The sequence below is a fragment of the Pleuronectes platessa genome, chromosome 21, assembly GCF_947347685.1.
Source record: "Pleuronectes platessa chromosome 21, fPlePla1.1, whole genome shotgun sequence".
Taxonomy (NCBI): Eukaryota; Metazoa; Chordata; class Actinopteri; order Pleuronectiformes; family Pleuronectidae; genus Pleuronectes; species Pleuronectes platessa.
The window spans coordinates 11,953,401-11,975,640 of NC_070646.1; the positions used below are offsets into that span (position 1 = coordinate 11,953,401).

Sequence of the window (22,240 nt, forward strand, 5' to 3'; positions counted from 1 at the left end):
CTGTGAGCCTGGTTGTCATAAACTGCTGACCGCTGCCACCACCGGGCTGGTTAATGGAGTTGCTCCTGTGTGAGCTATAAGCGTGGTCGCGTGCTCGGCTGTCACACACACACACATGCACACACTCGCACACAGATAAACACATATGCAGGCATACAACAACTCCTCCCTGATCCATTAATATTGCATTCTCAACCCCTGGGACCTCCACTGAAGGAAGATGGCGTGGATCAATAACCGCCTGTTTAGTTTATAGGCAGCAGGGATATGTGCTTTTACGTAGCATGTCCCACTGTCACTTTGATTTAACTCAGGGGTCAAACACGGGTCGCTATCACACATTTGTAAAATATTATTTAACACATGATATCTCCCACACGTCTGTAATCGATGAGGACCTAATACAAATACACGTGGGCACTAACGTGGAACCCAGACCAGAGTACGAGTTTAATCTTTCCAGAGCTACAGGGTGACAATGCCGTGTCTGTGACATCCATCTGCGATTCTTATTTATGTGGTTGTTAAAGTTCATATTTCATTACAAATCAGTGATGGTACCAGTTTGATTCAATACCTGGGTTTCCATTCGTCGACAGACACAGAAAAACATAGCAATGGCAAATGTGCATTTTTACTTAATCTGCACTAATCAAAACATTCTTGTTAAAATTGTTCAGATTGCTGTAAATTCAAAAGGGCTCATAGCAGCAAATCTACCGAAAATTGTCACCCATCAGCAATTTCTCTTAATGCTACAGACACATTGTGCAACATTCAGCTCATTGTTCTGGATTTCCAACCTTCAACTTTACCATTTTCATTCATTCTTACAATTATCTCATTAAAAAAGAAAAAAAAAAACTAATGAACTCATTGTACAATAGATGTCCATCAACAGACAGTCGGCACTGCTAGCAGCTATAACCTCGACTGTGGAAAATACCCATTTTCACAGCCAACTGCACTTTCAGAAAAGACTTAAGATGACAATCAGTGACCTCAGTAAAGTTTGACCTAGGTTTTGCATTTGAGGAGTGGGTGGTGTTAATTTTCCACCCTGCGCACTCTTCAGTTATAGAATGTCCTCAAGTCACACTACCCCCCTGCATGGGTGAGGAGTGTGTAAAGGGAACCAGCCGGCTATGTCGTCGCGTTTCCCCGCCAATGAAAAGTTTTCTTTATGTCTATCCTTGCACCAGAGAGCCCTGAGACCTGAGATAGGAGCAAATCTCTCATTCGTCAGCTGGCTGAAGTTATTCAGGCCTGAAGGCATTGATATGCAAACAGGACGGTTCAGCGCAGGTCTGCAGAACAGGCCTTTATCCAAAAAGGCCCTGGCTCCATTCCTGATACATTTCTGTGTCACTTACACAATGACCCCCTCTGTCAATGGTCCATGTGAGCGTCTGGCTCCACTGAGGGTGCACAGGTTTCAAATACGCATGGATTAGGCCAAACCCGGATATTCGAGATGGATGGGCGAATGTCACCCCTTCAGATCTTTACACTCCTAATGAAAGAAACTGGTGACCCTTGCTGAGGAGGTCAAGTGGTCTCAGTCAAGCGGGAGGGACATGGCTGCTTGTGGACTGACCGCTAGTTGGCCAGCCTGTGTACAGGACACTGCTGCATGTATTAAGTTTCACTGTCCATTCTGGAAGAAAGGAAATGCATAAAAATGCTCTACCTAACTGTTTAATTCCTTTTATTGGTTATTTTTGATTATAGTTTTAAACTCTCGCCACAGTGATATTTTTTTAAGCTCTAAATGTTTGACCCCTTTTGTTACATTTGAAACGTCTTTCTCTAGAATCAGCAAAGATAAATCCTGCCATCATATAACCAAAACAAAGTAAAGTAAAATGTGTGTTAACATTGGATAATTAGCACCAATGGTGATGTTGAGGCTGGTGGGATTGTCATACACTTTCCAGGTCATAAAACACAGGAAATATTTGAATCTTGACCTTTTGATAGATTAAGAAATTGGGGGGGGGGGGGGGGGGGGGGGGGCTCTAAAATGTTTCGCATGTAATGGTTGGTGGCACGTCTGTTACAAATAATGTGCGCCTTTCGTAGAAAAAAAAATCATTGAATACAGAATTTCATGCAAATCCATCACATAGACATTTTATCAAGAGCGCGTTCTTTCAGTTTGACTTCTTTGATTTGACTTTCAGATTTTGTGATACCTAGACTCAAAACTCTCACAATGTGCTGTACCCTGCTTGCACTGAGTTTTGCTTTGCCTGTGGTCAAACTGTGCAAGTCTGTCAAAATGCTCAACCGATAGATTTCCAGGTGTAGTGTTGTCGTTTTTGCTTTACGCACACCAATTGGAAGCTGTTGTTTAAATAAAACTGGTCAGGGCGGGAGTGCATGAACTTGGTAAAAGTAACCACCTGTACGGGACTCTCAAAGAAGTAAAGAAAACGCAGCAAAAAAGAGGGTTTAGACTATTTATCACTACATATGGCACTAAAATGCTCGGCCTTGTTTTCAGTGACCGAACTGAACACAAGACTTTTCTGTTTGCACAGACCAACAGCCACACACGGCCCATCTACTGTCCACATTCCCTTTTAATGACCAACACAACATCGTCGCTCGCTCCCGAAGTGACTGGAGCAACTGGTCACCGCGCTGCTCCGCCGCTCGCTCCCCTCTCTGTGGAGGTCAGGATCAACCCCCCGGCCTGCCCAGAGGTCAGAGTTCAAAGTGCATTCCACCACCAGAGTCACTTAAGGTCACTCGGCCATCATATGCAGAGGGTTATTCTCAGTACAGAGACGAAAGAGATTAATCTGCTGCTGCACTTCTGTAATGGACTCATTTACTTTGAATTATGGAGCTAAATTGGTCATTACTGAGCGAATTGCTTAGGGAGTAACCTTTTGTGTGACATAATTATGCATGGTCCCTCGTGTCTTGCTGGATTGCAGCCTGGTGTGATTGTGGCGGGATTTCAATCAGCTCCAAAATGATACATCAGTGTGACATGTAGATCGCTCGATGTAACATGAGCTGAAATGAAGCGTAGATTTAATGAAACAACTGCCCGACAGAGTGATTTCATCGTGGGTGGGGTGTGTCCAGACGGTCACCTAATAGAAGAGTCATCGGTTGCCCTTTGACCTACAAGTATGAAAATGTCAGGAAGAGGGAGAGTGCTGCTGTCAGACACACATACCTGAGTCAGACACCTTAACTCCATCACTCTCAACACAGTTAATCCTTTGTTTAACATTGACCAAATTTTTCAAATTTCAGTTAAATCTTCAGCGCTACGTTCTTGAATTTATTCCTCATTGCCTAGATGATAAAAGCTCAGTACTGGCCCCATTCTGAAATGATTTTCACATAACTATAACGTTAACACTGTGCCACAAGTTGACAGCTTCTTGGCTAACAAGGCAACATGAAAACACGCACTACTGTTGTGGAAACCACTTCAAGAGAGGCATCGTAAAGTGAAAGATCAAGCAGAGTTGCTACTTATCAAGTGTAAAACACCACTCGCAGATTACTGATTAGATCTGCAGGGCCACAGGCCTAGAGACCTGAAGTCATATAGAGTGTTCATATTTCATGTTGGAAAGTCAATGAAATCTCCATTGAGATGCAAAACAACCACAGAGAGACAGAGACAACTGCAAACAATGCAAAATCACCAGAGAGATACAAAGTCTGAACACAGACACACATGCAGACTTTCAGGATAATGTAAAACAAAATATTAATGAATAGGAAACTGGTGTGCTATGTCTGATTCAAGTGCTCTGGACATTCTCTGGACTTTTACCTGCCAGCCCCCAAGTAAAATGTTTGGAGAATTTCCAAGTAAGCCAGTGTGAGTGGGTGGGTGTGTTGATTATGTTCCCAGTACATGATCGATGCAAAACTTATAAAAAAGAACATCTTAAGGATGATACATGTAGAAGACACCAACAAAGATGTCAACTTTGAAAGACAACAATATTTGAGTGCTTTTGTTGATAATGGCAGACGCAGGTGTCGATGAGCTGTAAACAACAATATCTGATCTCCACAGTGGAATTTATACTTCCTCCTCTTCTCTTGAAGATATTTTCCGGTTGTCGGATATGTGTCCGTCTTTGCCAAGCTCCTGCTGCGTTCTTAATACTTGAAAGACAGAGTTCCGGACAATTGGGCCTGGACAATTTCACGTCGGTAAACAAGTGGGGAAGCAAAGCAACCACAAGGACACAAACCACAGGGAGAAACAAAATGATAACAAACAAATCGCAAAACAACAAATAAGCCAGACGTAACCACAAACACACAAAAGGAATACAAAGATCGTGGACTGTATACAAAGATGACAATACGTGTCCACTTCCTCTGATGCACTATGCGAAAAACACTACATTTCACCCCGTTTCTATAGCATCAAATAACCAATAAATACCGAACTTGCTGAAAATAATGAACCCTTGAACAAAATTCCACATGATAAGGACATAAAATGACAGAACCCATCTTTGAGAAAATGTATTAGAGGTGAACCAACCACATAAAGACAAAAAATGACCACAAAATATATGAAAAGGGATTTTCATAAATAACTGCATCTCTTTCAGTCATTCACCCTTGCTCCTATGTAGGTGGCCACAGGTTGATAGTTTCATTATCTGCCCATTGCTGAGGACTACTTGGAATTTTTAAAGACCAAATGTTTATTCTTGTTTTTCATAATTAGAATATTACACCAAATAAAAAATGTCACTGTACACAGATAAAAAGGGCTGCAAATGTGATCCATAACATCCCATTCACACCCTGGGAGGGATGACCCTTTAAATGTGGTGATTGAACTATGGAGACCAGTTGTTCAGAGTGAGACGACTGTTGAATCTCACTCCAACGCTGTTAAGTGGAACTCAAAAAGAGGGGGAACCTCTAATCAAAGCCCTCGCACATCAGAAAAGTGTTCTCGGTCTGTTTATCGTAACCGCCTGAATGGATGCCAAATCATACAGCCTGTGATTGGTTTAATATGAGGCCTCCTCCGCTTTTAACGGGCAGGCTTCAAATTAGAAGAAGCTGCTGGGTTATGGCTTGGAGAGGCGCATTCCTGCAGCGAGGCAGAGGATTTGCACCCGTGTTTCCTCTCTAATTAGCAGATCAAGCAGGGGGGGGGAACAAAGATGTGTAGCATGCATTAATTACAAATCACCGAGGCTAAACTCAAGTTCCTGGGCCGCATGCTTGTATGTGCCTTTTTCCATTTGAGCGGCCTCCTCCTGACAGTTTGTTTAATGACCGGTTGCTCTCATTGATTCCACCATATGTTCGGCGCAGTCACTTCGAGCCAAAGGTTCACTTTGTACTGGATGGCGGTTCAGTCGTTCCACAGTCAGAATAACGGAGGAGACAGAGAGGGTGGAGAAACAGAACCAATTTGAAAAGATTGATTTGATTAGCTTTGTGACCGATGTTAGAGAACAAGTTGTCTTTCAATGCAAAAAAGTGCTGAGTTAAGGGAAAATACGGGAGGACAGCAGAGCCAACAACCTGCCCTGAGGGAGGGTCATTAACACCTAATGAAGCTGACCCCTCAGTGGGTATCTATGGATGACCTTTGACCCTTAAAGTGCATGTCAAGCCCATGGAAGGGATAAATTCTTAGAGACAGCCAAGTGGTCATACTGGGGTTATGTGGTTATTTTTGATGAATGAACTGTGGCTTCCAATCATTAATGATTCATTGCTTCATTATTACTTGGAATGCTAAAGAGTAATTTCATAGAAAAGCTAAATAATTTTACACAACACAACTTTATATATATATGAATCTCCGTGATTGTGTTCTTACCAAAAGGAGAAATTTAACTGGAGCATAAAAAATACTGATAGTTAATAGAAAAATAAGAAAACGATATAAAAAAAATATTTCATAGCTTCAGCTTGACCGAAACAAAAAGACAATTACCTTATTTATTTAGAATTTATTGTTAAGGATTCATATTTTGAATTCTTTGTTTTGTTCCATACAATTTAAAAAAAAAACGTTATTCCAGAGACTTCTTGGAGACTCCTGGAGTCAAGATGAGAAACCTGATCGACCCCCCACCTCGCCTGCTCACTCTTCCTCTCCTTCATTATAGTTTCCACAGTGTTCATTAGCCTGCTGTGCCGGAGCACAACTCCATGTTAGGGACCTGCCATTACACAGCTGTTTCTGGATCCTGTGCTCTGCCGTCTGCCCTCTCACAACTCAACACCCGGTTCACTTCACAGACAGCAGGGGAGACTTTTAACTCTGTACACAAATGTATCCAGAGTTTAATCTGTGAGGTTTTTATTTGTGGTGTTTTATCACTTTCATAGTTTCCTTGCTGCCAAGTGCTTTCTACCTCCGGCAAGAACGTTACGTTTATTTGTTTGTTTGTTTTTCCTGTTTGTTAGCAGGATTACACAAGAAGCGCTGAACAGATTTCAACAAAACTTGATGGTAGGATGTGGTTTGGGTCAGGGAAGGACACAATACATTTAAGTGAGGCTCTAGATCCGAGGCAGATTCAGGGTCGTTGTTTTTTCCAACTTTCTATAACATTACGAAAAAAATGAGGCATGTTTAAAGGACTGGTATTCGTGAGTGTGTGAACTCTGTAGCAGATCCACATAAAAATCTGGGTCTGGTGAATTTTAAATGTGGTTTCATAAGGGAGCTGTTGGAGCATGTGCTCTTTTCTGAGTGGCAACCTAGTTCCGTCTGTACTCCTGCACTGCGACTCAAACTGTGTGGGCTACAATGTGATGTTACTTAGAATGCATTGTCTTCTGCCGAGGTTTTTTCACTTTCTCTCACAATATTAGCACCGTCATTCCTCCTTGTCAAATGGGATTTATTAAGTGTATCACTTCCGTCTAGGTTGATTTATTATGTATGGGGCTTAAAAGGTATATGAAAATTTCATAGGCAGTTGCAGAAATAGACTAACACACACACACATCGCTATTTTCCCTCTCCAACCCTCACTCTGTACTTCCCTTCCTCCCTCCCTTTGTTTTTCCCCTCTGCACCCGAAGGTAGATTAGATGCCATTCCACATAACAGATGTCCGGGGAGTCTTGAGCACTAGAGTCTCCCTCTGAACGCTCTCTTAGGTCAGATGGGGTTTCCTCTGCTGAGGTGAAGGAGATCGTCTTAAGGGACCTGATCTCATTTCAGCAGCAGTGGGTACGTCGCAGGGAAGAAAAGGCGAAAAGTATATGGTCGTAGGGAAAGAAAAACAAAGATTTTCTTTATTACACCCACTCATCAATGTTATTGCTGCTGCTGCCCCTGTTGTTAAGCCCTTTTCGGTTTATTGGACAAGTGATCCGTGATTTGTTACTTTTTCTTCATGATATGTAGAAGAGTGAGACGTAATCTATACAACATGTTTGTCCTGGCATTTTGTGTTTCTTCTTCTGTTTGGTCTTTTTATTGAATCTATCAACTATTTTACTAAAGATATGTTTTACATAAAAGAGCAGCATTTTAATTGTTTTTTTTGGGGTGCACATATATCCTTTTAAAATTCTGCCAAGCTTCAAAAACTAGCAAAAATCTATCTAAGGGTTCCCAGACAATTCAAAAACATAATAAAAAAGCAATATATTAACTAGAATGATACTCAGAAGAAAGCATACTTCCACCAAGGCCCAACAGTCCCCTACATTCAATATAGTTTCATCAAATTTCACGTACTTTTAGATATCAGCCGCCTAAATATGCTACATTTAATAAAATAAAAAAACTATCGCACAAAGCTAAATAAAATTCATAGCTCCCCCTTATGAGCCTGTCCGCAAAAACGTTTTAATGGGATCTCTTTATCCTTTTCCCATCCTTCGACCAAGTTTTGTGGAAATCCTTTCATCAGTTTTTCTTTAATCCTGCTTACAGATAAAATAAACTAGAATGATGTAGAGACTACGCCAAAGCCCAACAGTCCCTTAACATCAATCGAACTGCACCAAGGCTCACACATCTATCGGCATCAGCTCCCTACATTTGCTCAACCCTTTTTTCTCAAGATACGTGAGATCTGAGAAAATGGTGAAATGTGACACAGACAAAAAAAATCCTGGATCTGCAACAAAGTTTAGTTTGAGTTTTTCCCAGCTAACCCATACCACATCCTTCCACCAAGTTTCATGAAAATCTTTTTAGTTGATTGTGTAATCTGCTTACTTAACATTTTTAAATATAGGAATTCTTGTCTCAGTGAAGGACCACCATGAAAATGTGACTAATACTAGTGCTTCTTTCGCCTTTTTTAAAGGGTAGCTTCTCACGCTGACACTCTTTCTTCTCTCTGAATGTCAGTCGCTCGGTCCAGAAACAGAGTCAGTCTGGAAAAAAAAAAGATCAAGCTTTATTATCTCCACTGATTACCCGGACCCATCGGAGGCAGTGTCCTCTTCCTGTGTACTGCTGGGAGCCAGGCTACAGTTAATTCCCACTTTGGAGCCAGAGATGGGAACAATATCACTTCTCATCCCTCGGGTGGGCCTGACAGAGGACCAGATCGCCTCCCGGAGTCTCATTATTTAATATCAGGGCGCTTTACTCAGAGGCTGCGAGGAGGTCAGAGATTTACGGTCGCTGTTCAATAAGAGGCGAGTCACACGCACGAGGAGACGCCGAGGCAGGGACACACCAGCCCAGGATTTACAGACACTGGTTTCTGCTGCAGAGAGGATGGGAGGAGATGCAGAGATAAAGAGACGGATCGGTGCAGATTCACACAGGACACGTGGGTAGTGGGTAAAAGGTGACGGAGAAAGAGAGGTAGAGTAAAGGAGGACGAGGAGGAATGAGTCCAGGTCCGGCGTTCAATGCTGCGGAGAGAAATAAGACGAAAGGTCCCAAGAAAAACAGAAATCGTCGGCCACACACATTTTCCATCGCTCTCTTTCTTTCCTGAAGAGCCGAGCTAGAAGGTCGCCAGCTATGACTACAAACAGATGTGCTTATCGGTCACAATTTAAATCATTGATATAGAACATGATACAGTATGATCGCACTGACAATAAAGTCACAATTACTCCTCATCTGCTGCAAAATATCACGTCTTTCTGACCATAATGGCCGTGCGCTGCAGCTTTGCTTTTCCTGTCATTGAGGTCGGTGCAGACATCAGACTGACATCCTTTGGTTTGGGGGATAAGACAAACCAGAAATGAATGCAAATAAAATGTTTTTGCCATTAAACCAAATTAATATAAGTCGTGCTCCGTCGATGAGCAAATGCTGGAAACACAAACATGACCACTGACGTCCTTACTTCTTAATCATGTGAAACGACTGCTCGGATGTTACTGATGTTCCCCGTGGTCGAATAAGAGGCATTTAAATCTTCAGTTGGCTCATAAGCATGGTCTAGAATTTTCAAATAAAGGAATATAAAGCACTGATGTGAACATACGCTACAATGAAGGTTCTTTTTCATACTTGGGAGATGAATAATAGATGTGAAACACAGGCGTCGTCCTGAGTTCAACTTCACTTCTTGGAAACAAACAATGGGCTTTAAGATTGGACTGATATACCACAACAGTATTAGACCTTTTGATCAAATCCATCATCGGCATGAGCCAGTGTTATTCCTCATCGGTATTGTGTTGGATTCATTTTGTGGTGATGTCTGAATGTTAAGTGAAGTTTTTTATACCCCATGTAGCGCACTCATTGTTTCAAATAATGCATCGTGAAAAAAAGCGTGCAACTGATGGTCACTTACAGAGCAATATGTACCATCATGCATTGCACTCGCGGCTAAGTGAAGAGAAAGTTTGTTTCTAAATTTAAAAATGTTATTCAACATGTCAATTTTTTTTACATGAAAGTATTTATTCCAAGTTTAGAGTAAACATTTAGAATTTATTGTTGTACGTTATAATCCTGCGAAAATGGCGTCATTACCTGCGCAGAGAAAATGCATGCTAATGTTTACATTAAGTGCAAACTCTTCTCTGTCTAATGCTGTGTTCATAACACATCAGAATTTTCTGAAAGCTATGATATTGATCCAATTTAAGGCCACACATTTTCCAAATTGCCTACAAAAGCAAGCAAACACCAATAAGGTATATTAGTGAAATATATTGCTTTTAAACAGTCAAAAGTCTATAATCAGATTTTACTTCTCACTAGTAAACTATTGAGTATTCATTATAACAATTCAAGATAACACATTGGGAAGTGCTACTGAATCATGTTGTAATCTTAATATATAAAATGTTAGAATTGGACGCCACCTTTAATGCACACCATCACTATTTTAGTGGCCTTTAGAAATCCATACTGTTCAAGATCTAATCCATACATTCTGTCCAGGCCACCACAACATGCTCCATACGCCATAAGGCCGAGACACTTCACATTCCCAGAGATCAATAGGCAGCCTGGACAACCGTAATCCCCCCCCCACCCCACCCCCAACACTCCCATGATGCACAGTCAATCCCGCCACCCTGATCTGAGGGGCTGACACTAACGCACAGGTAATAGAGCACATCGTAACCAGAACATGAACAGCCGCTGCGGGCAGGATCAATAGGCAGCTAAAGGAACAGGTAATATGATATTGACGGACCCACAATTACAAGGCTGGCGAGCAGATGCATGTGCTTTTATTTCCCGGTGTACGTGTGTGTATGTTTTGTCCCCGCGACCGCCTGTGCATGCATGCGCGCCTGAATTAATATATATCTTTTTACGACACAAATGTATCTCTGGCCGACTTGACATGCCTTTGCATTCGTAACAGCCACTCTCCGGGCTGCAGCTCGCCTGATCAGTCGGACGCACTGGAGTGGTCCCGAGGCCTAAAGGAAATCAATTACACAGTGACCATTTGGTTAATATGAGGACTGCACTGGCACTTATTCCCCATATATTATATCAAACAAGCAGGGGCATGATCTTCTGAGGATGAATTTGCTTTAAAAGATTAAAAAGATTAAGATGCATTTATTAGTCCCAAACACATGCACACACTTGCACAGGCACACTCATGCAGGTAGGGAAATTTAACCTCTGCTTTTCACTCATCTAGTGCAGGACACACAGAGCAGTGAGCGACCATGTACGGCGCCCGGGGAGCAGATGTTGGGGGAGTAAGGTGCCTTGCTCAGGGGCACTAGACAGGGTAGGGAGAATCCTCTTGGATTTTTGGACAGATCAATCCAGGTTCGTCTTTTTGTTGTTTCTCCGTGGAGTCAAACCAGAGAAGAACCAGAGACCTTTTCTGCCCATAGTCCAAGTTTCTGCCACTAGTCCACCGCCTCTCGTGGTCTCAAGTCTTTAATGTGGAGAAATGCCTATATTGCATATGACAATCTGTGATGTGAGCTCTGTTGACAGAACTGAGCCGTAACCAGCTCTTTCAATGAAAATCCTCAGACGTGATTATTCCTACACAAAGGTATGTAATCTCGAGGCCAGAGTGAAATAGCAGAAGTCCAACTCTGGTGGTCCGGAGTGTAACGTCAGTGACAGTGGAGGGGAAAACGACTGCGAGGTCAAAATAAATGTCCCAAATCAGGCGAGCTCGAGTCTTCTAATCCAAATATAACAGACATCTGTGCAGCTTCAATAAAACAGACCCGTTTTAAAGACAGACAGAGACGGTGAGCCGGCATGGAGGTCAGTATCAAGTGACCGAACACAGCCAGAGGGTGAAGGAGAGACACACACACAGGAGGTAAAATTGTTGTATTTAAGCTCCTAAAGCCCAAAGAGCCACCGCCCGAATGCAAGTCTGCAGCGTTCACAGACTTAATCATGGGCTGAGGCTGATAGACTGACACACGGGTCAAATCCAGGGGAGGAGATATAAAATAAAAGACAGTGAAGTTGTCCTGATGGAGCCATTAGGATTCCCTCCGTGCTGTAGGTCTGAACTAACCTGTCATCCCCAGTTCTGGCATGTGATCCATGGACGGCCATGTCACTGCATACAGAGCTGAAGGTTAGGGCCAGGTCTGCCCACCCATGAAGCACCAGCACCTACTCTCACTGCCAACTGCTCGAGTCTTCATCTGCTCCGTCTGTCTCTTAATCAAGCCTTGATTGACTTTTCACATTTACATAAATAGACAAGCGGCAGTACGCTCATCAAGACGGGGTGAACGCCAAGGTGGTCTCGGTGGGGTTTGACCCCCGTGAGGGGTGAAATGTCAGGGTGAGGCTGCCGCTAAGTGTCAGAGACAACTATGTCAAATAAAATAAGTTCAAAATTCATTCTGGGAGGACCTGAAGTTATACGACAGGTACAAAAAGTAGCTATGTCACCCATAATATGTAGAATCTCAGCTAAATAATAATCTGATAAAAGAATTTTGAAGGTATGATAAGACAAAGAATTACAAAGAAATGAAAAATCTTCATTGCAATTATTTCTGCTAACTACTGTAGCTTGTCTTAAAAAAGTTACGGTTATTTTTTATATATAGGGAAAATCACTCAAATTGTCCTCATGCATTTTTCTTTTTAATTAAAACAATTGCAGAAATTCTATTAAACATACAGATGAGACAGTTAAACACACACTGAAGGAGAGTGAAGGAGAGTGTGTGTGTAAGTTGACTGTTGCAATTCATTTGATAAAAAGAACAATTCTAGGGATGACCATGGGAGAGCTCTTCCTAAACAGCAATTGAAATATTCAAAAAGTTCAAACCATGCAGTTTTGACAATGGAAAATATTAAAGAAAAAATTCTCTTATAACTCTTTTATTTTACCTGTGACCTTTTTGAGTCCCCTACAGGAAATATGTTGTATAAAATCCACCTCTTGTTTTAAGTATTTTAACTCGGTCAGTAGTAACTCAGTTGCTTGCCCTCAGTATAATGTCTTGTCTCCACTGTTACGTTCTTAAATCGCTCCATCTGTCTGGTCTCCTCTCCCTCTTAGCGGCTTCTTCTGTTAAATCCAGATACTTAGTAATTCCATTTATTCACTTATTTAGCCGAGCATGACATATTCTTACTTCCCCTTTGATCGAGACTCGTATTAACTTCTTTTGTCAAACTGCTGTTGACATCCTATTAACCCTGGCAGAGCCACCCACACACTGACTCTCCATACATCTCCCTCCTCTATACCACAGCATCGAGCCCCAGGAGCCTGACTGGTTATTACTGGGGGGATCACAGCCCTTCCCAGTCCCATTCATCCCTCCCAGTCTCTGCTGGTCTGGACCGGCTGCCGAGGTTCCACTAATGTGCTTCAGAACGTGATGGCCCTGGCTGGGATGGGGCCATAATTCATTCCATTCCTTTTTATTAAACCCATAGCCACACTGTTATTAGTGCTCGGTGTGTGGAGCTGCTCTGTAAAAGCATGATGTCTTCCATATGTGATGTTACAACCATCCCAAGGAGAGATGACTGGGAGACACAGATGAGACGGAGCATTTCCCCCCTGTAACGGCAGTTTGGTTTAGAGTGGCAGGGCTCGCTCGTATGCAGGCCTCGAATGTTTCAGTGCAGAACAGTGATGCAGGACGCATTATGGTCATTTATGCTTTACCCACTTTGATCATTTTCTGTTCTACAAAAATACTTTATTTACTTTACTTTTGAATGGCATTAATCTTCACAACCTCTGGAGACAATGTACAAATATTTATTTAATTTCATAAAAATGTACTCGAGTAAAAACAACTTTTCTACTTCAGTAAAAGAAAGAAGATACTTGCTTTTAAATATACTAGTAAAACCCATTACCTAATGAAATGTTCCACTACGTCATTAACTGCATGTACTATATATTTAGTTTAATACAAGAATAATACAGACAGGCAAAGCTTTAAAAAATGTAGTGGTAAAAGGACTTATTTGCTGATATATGTAGTGGAGCAAAAGTTGATAGAACTTAAAATAAATCTACCTTAGTACAGAAACATGAAAATGTACTCGCATACCTCCACTGCAGAAATAAATCTAACTTGCACTAAAAAAAAAAGTTTTCAGTTTTCTTTTTAATGCTCTGCATAAATACAAATAAAAAGTACAAATACTGAATTAAGCCACTACACTTATTTTCTTCCTTGCAAAAAATAAATCTCAACTTTTAAAGTCACTTAACATTTCATATTTAATTTGTCCAATTCGCAAAAAAACCAAAGGGATGAATCAACAAGTTGGTTTTATGGGAGATCATGAGGGAAGCTTGCTAACCAGCTTCTGACTGCAGCTTCACAGTCAGAGTTATGGAAACGTTCTCAGTGAAAATAATCTATTTCTCAAATCCACTATTCATTTCATATTTCATTCTAACTGCATCGTCGAGGGTCACTCAACACTGGAGTGAATAATCTCAAGAAATATGAATGGGATCATGTACAGACTGTGATAGTCTGCTAGATTAATGAGCTTTCAGACAGAGGAACGTAATGACTCTTTAAAATCCAACACAAACAGCAGAGATGACTTGTTAATGGCCTGAATAACTTTGAGATCACGAGAAATGGAACAACAGCTCTGGTTAGTCTCAGCATTAAATCCTTTAGTCAACAGATCATAACTGTGATAGGTGAAAGGAAAGAGACACATTCAAACTGCACAGGGAGCATAGACCCGATCATATTTTGTTACCGATTTTCTTGGACCTTAACTTCCAATGTTCATTTTACTTTTCCATCCATTAGCTAAACTGTTTATTCATCACACAAGGGGGCTGGAGCCAATCCCAGCTGACATAAGGGGAGGGGCGGGATACACCCTGGACATAAACAACTATGGACTCGGATGTCACCGACTTTGTTTACATGAACTGCAATACTTAGATATTAACCCGATTAGGACACTGCTATGTAAACAGAATTTTCTGAGGTCAATCCGAGAACAAGCAATAATCAAATTAAGAGGTGGAGTATTACGACCTTAGTCATCGTCGACACACAACAGTTACTAACTGCTTGACAACAAAGGTCCTGAGTTACACTTTAAACTAAAAAGAAAAATAACAAAACAGGATTGAAAAGACTTATAAAGAATAGTAGCATGAAGCGTGAAGTGGACACAAGTCACTATCTCACTATGCGCTGTAACGGGAATATTAATGGAATACGCCAACAGCAAATCATGTAATCATCAAAGAAACATCAGTTCTTAAATCAGATTGAGGTCAACGATCACTTTCCGAAGACAAGGGAAGATCCAGATGCAGATGCGCCCGGGGGCTGGCTCAGACTAAGTCTTACCTTCGCGGGTAAAGGTACAGGAAGTGGAGTCAGGAGCACGGCGAGGTCAAACAAACGAAACTGGAGAGGAAACCTCAGGAGGAAAATGGTGGATTCTCTCTGATGGAGGAAGAAGATCCAGTGGAAAGACAAGAGAGTGAAGAGGACACAGGTGAGAGGAATCAGGGCGGGGCATGCAATCAGGTGCAGGTGGTCAACAGGAAGTTGAGTCTCTGACAGTGTGACTCAGGTGGGACAGGAAGTGAGGGTCAAAATAAAACAGGAAATGAGGGATAACGAAAGGTAACTTAACAGAGTCGGCGTTGAGCCCATTTCATGTATCGGTATTGGAGAAAGAGGGAGGGAGGGAAAGTGCACAAAACACTTGTGATTTATTGATGGCATTATTATTGTTGACTTAATTTAAAAAAGTTATTGAACTGGAGCAGAATTGTGATATTAATAATCAATAATGAAACATTGATCTTGATGTAAAAAGTATTTCCATGTCTATGTAATTCACCGATGGAACTTTCACAAATTTCTATATTCTGTTATGAGCAACAGAGAGAATTTGTGTCCATATGTCGAAGCCGCACACAGATGATGTTTTATACAGAAAATCTGTCCCACACGCCATAAAACCAGCACCTTAGCAAAGCGACGCTGAAATAATTTAACAATCAACCTATAAATGTCCTTATTGTCACACAGCGTGAAACAGTGTCGTGCTTTGTGAGATTTTTTAAAAGGGGGCGACGCTGCAGAATATAGTGATTTCATTGTTCGATGAAACACATGTGGCAAAGAAATGAAAGCTTCTGTTGCATATATCACTCGGCAATAATTGGAAAAACGTGTTTCTCTCCTCATTTGAGGAAAAAGAAAAGTTTTCAGGATTTTTTTTTTCAACGTTGCACTTGAGGTCAAATCTGGAGCGAGATATTTTTTGTCAGGGCTTGTCAGAGGGGAACTGCCTAAACAGTGGATGTTGTGAGGATGGTTGTGATAGAGCGGGACAGCAGGACGGACTTTGATGTGGCTGAAATACAGCTCCAGGTCTTTCCACAGTTAAAGTGATGAATGGATGAAAATGTCTCTGGGTAACATTAAATTGACAGTGGCTGTATATCAGGAGGGATTTGGGGCCTAGTGGATAAAAAGTTTGAACTGAGGGACGCACGGTGAATCGATAGGAAAAACCACATATATATATACAGACACACACATACTCCGATTTAAACACAGTGTGGATGACTGAACATGCACTCACTGCAAATCTTACATCTTTTACTTAGAATATTAAATTCAGGATGAGCACAAGTAACATCAAATCATGTAAACATCATAGAAACATCATTTCTTAATCAGACTGAGGTGCTCACATCGTTGTAAAACACTGGTCTACTTGTCCAGACTGAAATACTTTAAACAACTATTGGATGATACCACGTCATCTGGTGAATACATTCATCTTCCCCTTTGTAATCCCTTGAATGTTGATCATGTGCCATCATCTTGTTTGGTTTGTCCCATGTTTAAGTTTATGATCAAATACCTCAAAAAATATAATCCATACCAGCATTAGCTGCACTTTGTCTTCAATACTATTTAGTTCATATTTAGTATGTTTATTAAAGAAGGTTAGAGAAGTAGTTACAAGCAAACGAGATGACTAAAAGAGGGAATAGGATTACTGGGTGTTTAAATTTAAATAATCAAAAGAGGACTCTAGAGCAGGGGTCTTCAACGTTTTTCAGGCCAAGGACCCCAAAACTGGTGGAGAGATGGAGCAGGGACCCCCTACTATATAAATTATATAAAATTGTCTTTTATATTAAGCTGGGCCTAGTGCCATATATAAACATAGCTACCCTGTTATTGTGCATTCAATACTAAGCTATTCAAATATAACACAGGCTCATATAGTCATGTTTTTAATTTAAACATGTGCTAGGTACAGGGTGGCCATGCCACTGCCATTTATAAACATACATCTTGCATACAACACTGAGCTATTAAAGTAATTCACAGATTCATGTTTTAATTTTAAACATACATGTAGAAGAGATAGTGAATCCTCAAGCCATCTCTGGATGACACACATACTCCCACATCAGTGAGATGTCGGACCCTGATGGGTAGCACACAACTTATCTAATCTTGGACGGATGGAGGCTGTCAGGCAGAGGGTCAAATCAGCCTCTCAATATGTCGGATGCATGTTAATGTGTATTTAAAGACATTTAAATTTGTGAAAAAAAATTGGTTAGAAAATAAATCTTTTTTTTTTTACATTAAAAAAATTCTAATCAACCAAACATTTCACGACCCCCCTGCAGTACCTCTGCTCTAGAGAAATAAAGATAAAATTATGCAACTGTATTTAAAACAAAATGCAAACAAAACTTAGCCACTTGCTAAAAACAAAAACAGCAACAACAAAAACACCATGCCTACTGACAATGTTCTTTTCTTGTAAAAAATTCGAGTAAATTTTGAGTAAATATTAATATTAACATGATTCATTATACAGCCCTTTGTCTTTTTGATATGTTTCAATGTAAACAAAATTAAAGTTTTATGGTATTAATAATGTATTATAGCAAAAATGTACTGTGTCATAATACCTATTTTGCACATATTTTAACATACTTTTTTATTTATATTTATATTTCTGCTATTATTTATATTCGTGGTTGGGAGAAACTGTAGCAAACCCAATTTCCCCAGGATATCAATAAGGTTTTTCTGATTCGGATTAAATACTAATTAATGTATTGCTTAGCCACTTCACAACCTGACCTACAATGATGGCACCAAACAGTAATTTCTCCTCTCATGACCCATCTTCTGCTGATTCTCCTCCACTAATCTGGATGAAAGCCAGAACTGTGCGAGCCAGACAGCAGGGAGACGGAGAACATGTGTAGGTGGAGGTATCTGTATTGTGAAATTAAAGCAGCATCTAGACCTCAGGTGAATCAAAACAACAGCTCTTTTGTATTCTGTAACATCCGGTAACAGTGTGAACATGGTCACTGCAGACACACTGCAACTGAAAAGAGCTTTTGTGTCATTTCCCCCATGTCATTCTAAGTTTCCTCTCATTTTGAGTTTTAAATTTCCTGTAATGTGATGTTTCCTCTGCAAAAGTCAGTTATTAGAACATCCAACTGGCTGTCGTAGCCATTACATGACCACGGCGACAACGTTCCTCCCATTACCTCAACATGGTGGCATAATGACGGGAGCTGACATCATGCATGCCTCATCCGTGCTGCTTTTCAACAGCACGTTATTAACATCTCTTAAGGTTTCCTCTGCAGCCGTGTAAGTCCCGTCTCCTCTGGACATGAGGACAAAGAGACTCTGGGCTCTGCATTGTTCCAGCAGAGCCCAGCCGGATGTGAGCGGCAGCAGCGGTGGCGGTGCAGCAGCAACAGCGCAGCCAGTCACACAGGTGGCAGGGAAATTACAGGGTACGCATACTTGTAGTTTGGACGTCTTCCATTTCTGGAAGTCAATAAAGACTGCACAGGCAGCTGCCAGCGACTGCGAAAGCTATACTTGGATGTAGAAGCTCAGGCCGTGCCAAGATATTGCTCACTTTGCACGGTCGTACAGTACAATGTGTTTGAATGCTCTGATTCAATAAAATAATGATGATAGGTACTATAAGCTTCTCGTAGAATTTCCCTGTTTGGAACTGGTGCAGATTATTTCACTTTTAACAATAGCATCATTGTGTTTGCATGCGTGCGCTCATATGCGTGCATGCTTGCTTGTGCCTTGGTTTACCAACCTAAACGCTACAACTTGTCTACCCACTTCCTGTGCAGCAAATTACAACACTGTAAACCCACACTGTGCACTGGTAGTTTGGGAGCATTACATGCCGATATGGTTTCTATGACTTCCTAAGTACAAAATGGTCCTTTTAGATCAAACTATGAGTTTGTGCTGCTCGGCTGCTGGACGAAGAACACAGAGAACTATGAGGAAATATGTATCCGTCACATCCTTTCGATACCCCCGGCTCTAATAGGAGTTGCCTTGGTGTGTTTGGGTTGTGTTTGTGTTGCCATGCCTCTCCGCAGCTACCGGTGTCTTTACTTCCTCTTCTCCTCTCAGGTTTTAAACAGGGGGAGCAGCTTAACCACAAAACGCCCATCTGGTGCCATCATGGAGGTCCAGTGGACAGCTGCTAAATTAAAACAGTGCTGGAGGAAGCATTGGTGTGGGACCAGTATTTTTAATGCAGATTTGTATATATGTAAAATAATCTGCAAATGCATTTACACATTTATCTAAACATTCACAGCTCTATGCACCTATTTGCTGATTTGAACCCATGTATGAATCTCAATGCATTTCCACATCTCAGCACACGTTTGTGGATTATTTTTCACATGTGTAAATCTTATCACACACAAACCGATTAGGATACAGACACACATCTCTCCACAAACCTACACAAATGGTTTTGCTACACTATTAACCCCATATATTTGCCTTTAAGACAATGAATATAGTATCTGTAAACACACCTAACTGTACGGACTCATGCGTGGCCACATATTGATGAAATAACACAACACTCTGACACAAACACAAACACACACACACACACACAGTCATGTCTCCATGACTTCAGAGGACATTACTTTGACTTACCAAAGACTTACTCTAACCTTAACCATCGTTACTATTTGCCTACCCCAAACTTTAACCTTAACCTAACACAAACCTAACCTAAACTTTAACCAAACATGAACCTAACCTTAATCTACATTCAACCTTTACTTAACCTAAAACATGTCTCAGCCTGTAAACAGATTTAGGTCCCCACAACATGATAATACCTGGACTCAAGACACACACTCAGTGAAATGATAGATTAAATGATAGATTATTACTGGAGGAGTGGTCAGACGGCTGCAGACCCTCCAGGGAGCTGACCTGAGGCAGAGGGGCCATCCAATCACGGCACATTCCTGCAGCGTCTGTGCCCTGTAGGTACTTCCATATTTTGTCGGTGAATAAAGTCCAGCCAGCAGAAGCGACGAGTCGGACCTTAGGTGACTGCTCATGAAGTTAAAATCACTTCAGAGGAGCCGGCTGACCATTGGCTCGAAGTATGATTGATGACAGATTAACACAGACTATGGATTCATTCTGAATAAATCATTGAACCCAAAGTAAATTTCACTTGATTTATCTGATGGTGTTTTTACTGTGCCGCTGTGATTGATGGACTCACAAACTGCGGTGTGAAAAACCTAATGAAATTAGAATTTGAGATTTCATTTCATTTGAATAAGCAGCCGCGGCTGCGAAGAGCAAATCGATTCTTTCCTGCGTAGGTAAATGTTCGGTGTTTAATCAGTCCAGTTCCACATTATACAACATTACACAAAGTCCATCAATACTCTCATGGAACATTGCACATGAGGCTGTCGGCTGAGAGATAATCTCCGTGTTGATTTTGTGTTATTATGTTGTAACATTTCTGCTACTACATTGTTTTATCGGAGATTAGAAACCACAGAGTCGAGTCAGCAGACATATTACTGCCAGAAAATCAACATCAGTCACGGGGAAGAGTTATCCGATCCAAACACCCCGACCATGAGGATTAGTCACTGCCGAAGAGGAACCAGGCTGCGTGGGGGTTTACTGCTACACCTTTTCACCCTCCCCCCCTCCCCACTCAAGTCTCTGAGACAGTATCAGGTGTCAAATCCAGCTTTGTGCAATCAAAACCAAACCAGGAAACTGTCAGAGTAATCGGAGCAAACCTGTCTGAGAGCAGATCCCCTGCTGTGGGTGACGACTGGGAGAGATTATCAAGCCTGAGATGCAGGGATAGGTTTCACAATGGAGAAATGACCGGTGTGGTGTACAAATACAGTACGATGTGTATGAGTGTGTCAGTGTGTGTGTATTACTGAGTGTGTATTGTGCAGTCCCATTCTGCATATATAGATCTCTCGGGGTAAAACGTTTAGAGACCACTGCTGAATTATCCGTTTCTCTGGTTTGACTATGCCTTCAGCCTATAATGCCCATTTTAGTTCTATTCTCTACTACTATCTCAAATTCCAAAGTAACCAGATGCTGGAATTTAATGTCTGCCACACATTTTTTTTCCTGGAGCTGTAGATTTTTACTGTGGCAAAAGAAAATCCTAGACTTTGCAGGTTTCATCCTTGGGAACATTAGCTGATTAACGTCAGCTCTATTTTTAGACCATTCCAACGAGTAAAATCGAAATATTTTAGAATATGAATAGTAAGGCTGAGAATAATAACACACACATTTTTAATACAAAGGAATATTAACAAATACAACAAGAACATTTAATTTAATTAATTAATTAGTTAAAATTCTGCTTGTGTACAGGATTTTAGAAAGATAGACAATGTGTACAGTTATGTGAATGATTTTTGAACAGCTTTTTTTGTTTGAAGTTTATTTGTTGTTATTTGTGTACAGGTTCATGACTTAGTTGTGACAATTCAGACTGCATGTGAAGGCAACACCGGAGTCTCGCAGATGTTATCGCGAGACAACAGCTCTGCCGCGACAAACGCTTCATTAACAAACCCAGGTAAATAAATAATATATGGACATTCTTGAAACTGTAAAGTAAAGAGTTATAACAGGTATATTATCATCACTCCATGTTGTCAATTATAAGTTATAAAACACTGAACAAGTCCCGTTAGCTTTGTTTTACTTCTAGCTAATGTTAGCCAACAAGCTAACACTTCAGGTTATTCGTTCTGAGCTAATGTCTTTGATTTAAGCTAGCTTTGGAAAAAGGGAAATGGTTGAATGGTTTTATTAACACGTTAACTCTTGTTCATTTATTTCATTTGTTTCATTTAATGCAGATACTGTAAATGTGACCAAAACTGAACAGGGACCATCTGTTAAAAGAACCAAAATGGCTGTTTATCAGAGCTACATCGCCATCTCTGAGCTTCATCCCAATTTCTCTCATCCGGTGAGTTACGATGATTTGATA

At 41.0% G+C, this 22,240-nt stretch overlaps 1 protein-coding gene across 1 annotated transcript in view; it reads left to right on the top strand.

Annotated features, from left to right (window-relative positions):
- Positions 1-22,240, top strand: part of meiob (meiosis specific with OB-fold) — a 48,626-nt gene that overhangs the window by 21,111 nt on the left and 5,275 nt on the right. Inside the window, exons 2-3 of the mRNA XM_053414374.1 lie at positions 21,706-21,820; positions 22,107-22,219. Coding sequence (XP_053270349.1) covers positions 21,766-21,820; positions 22,107-22,219 — 168 coding nt within the window. The 5' untranslated portion in view covers positions 21,706-21,765. The remainder of the gene's footprint in view (positions 1-21,705; positions 21,821-22,106; positions 22,220-22,240) is intronic.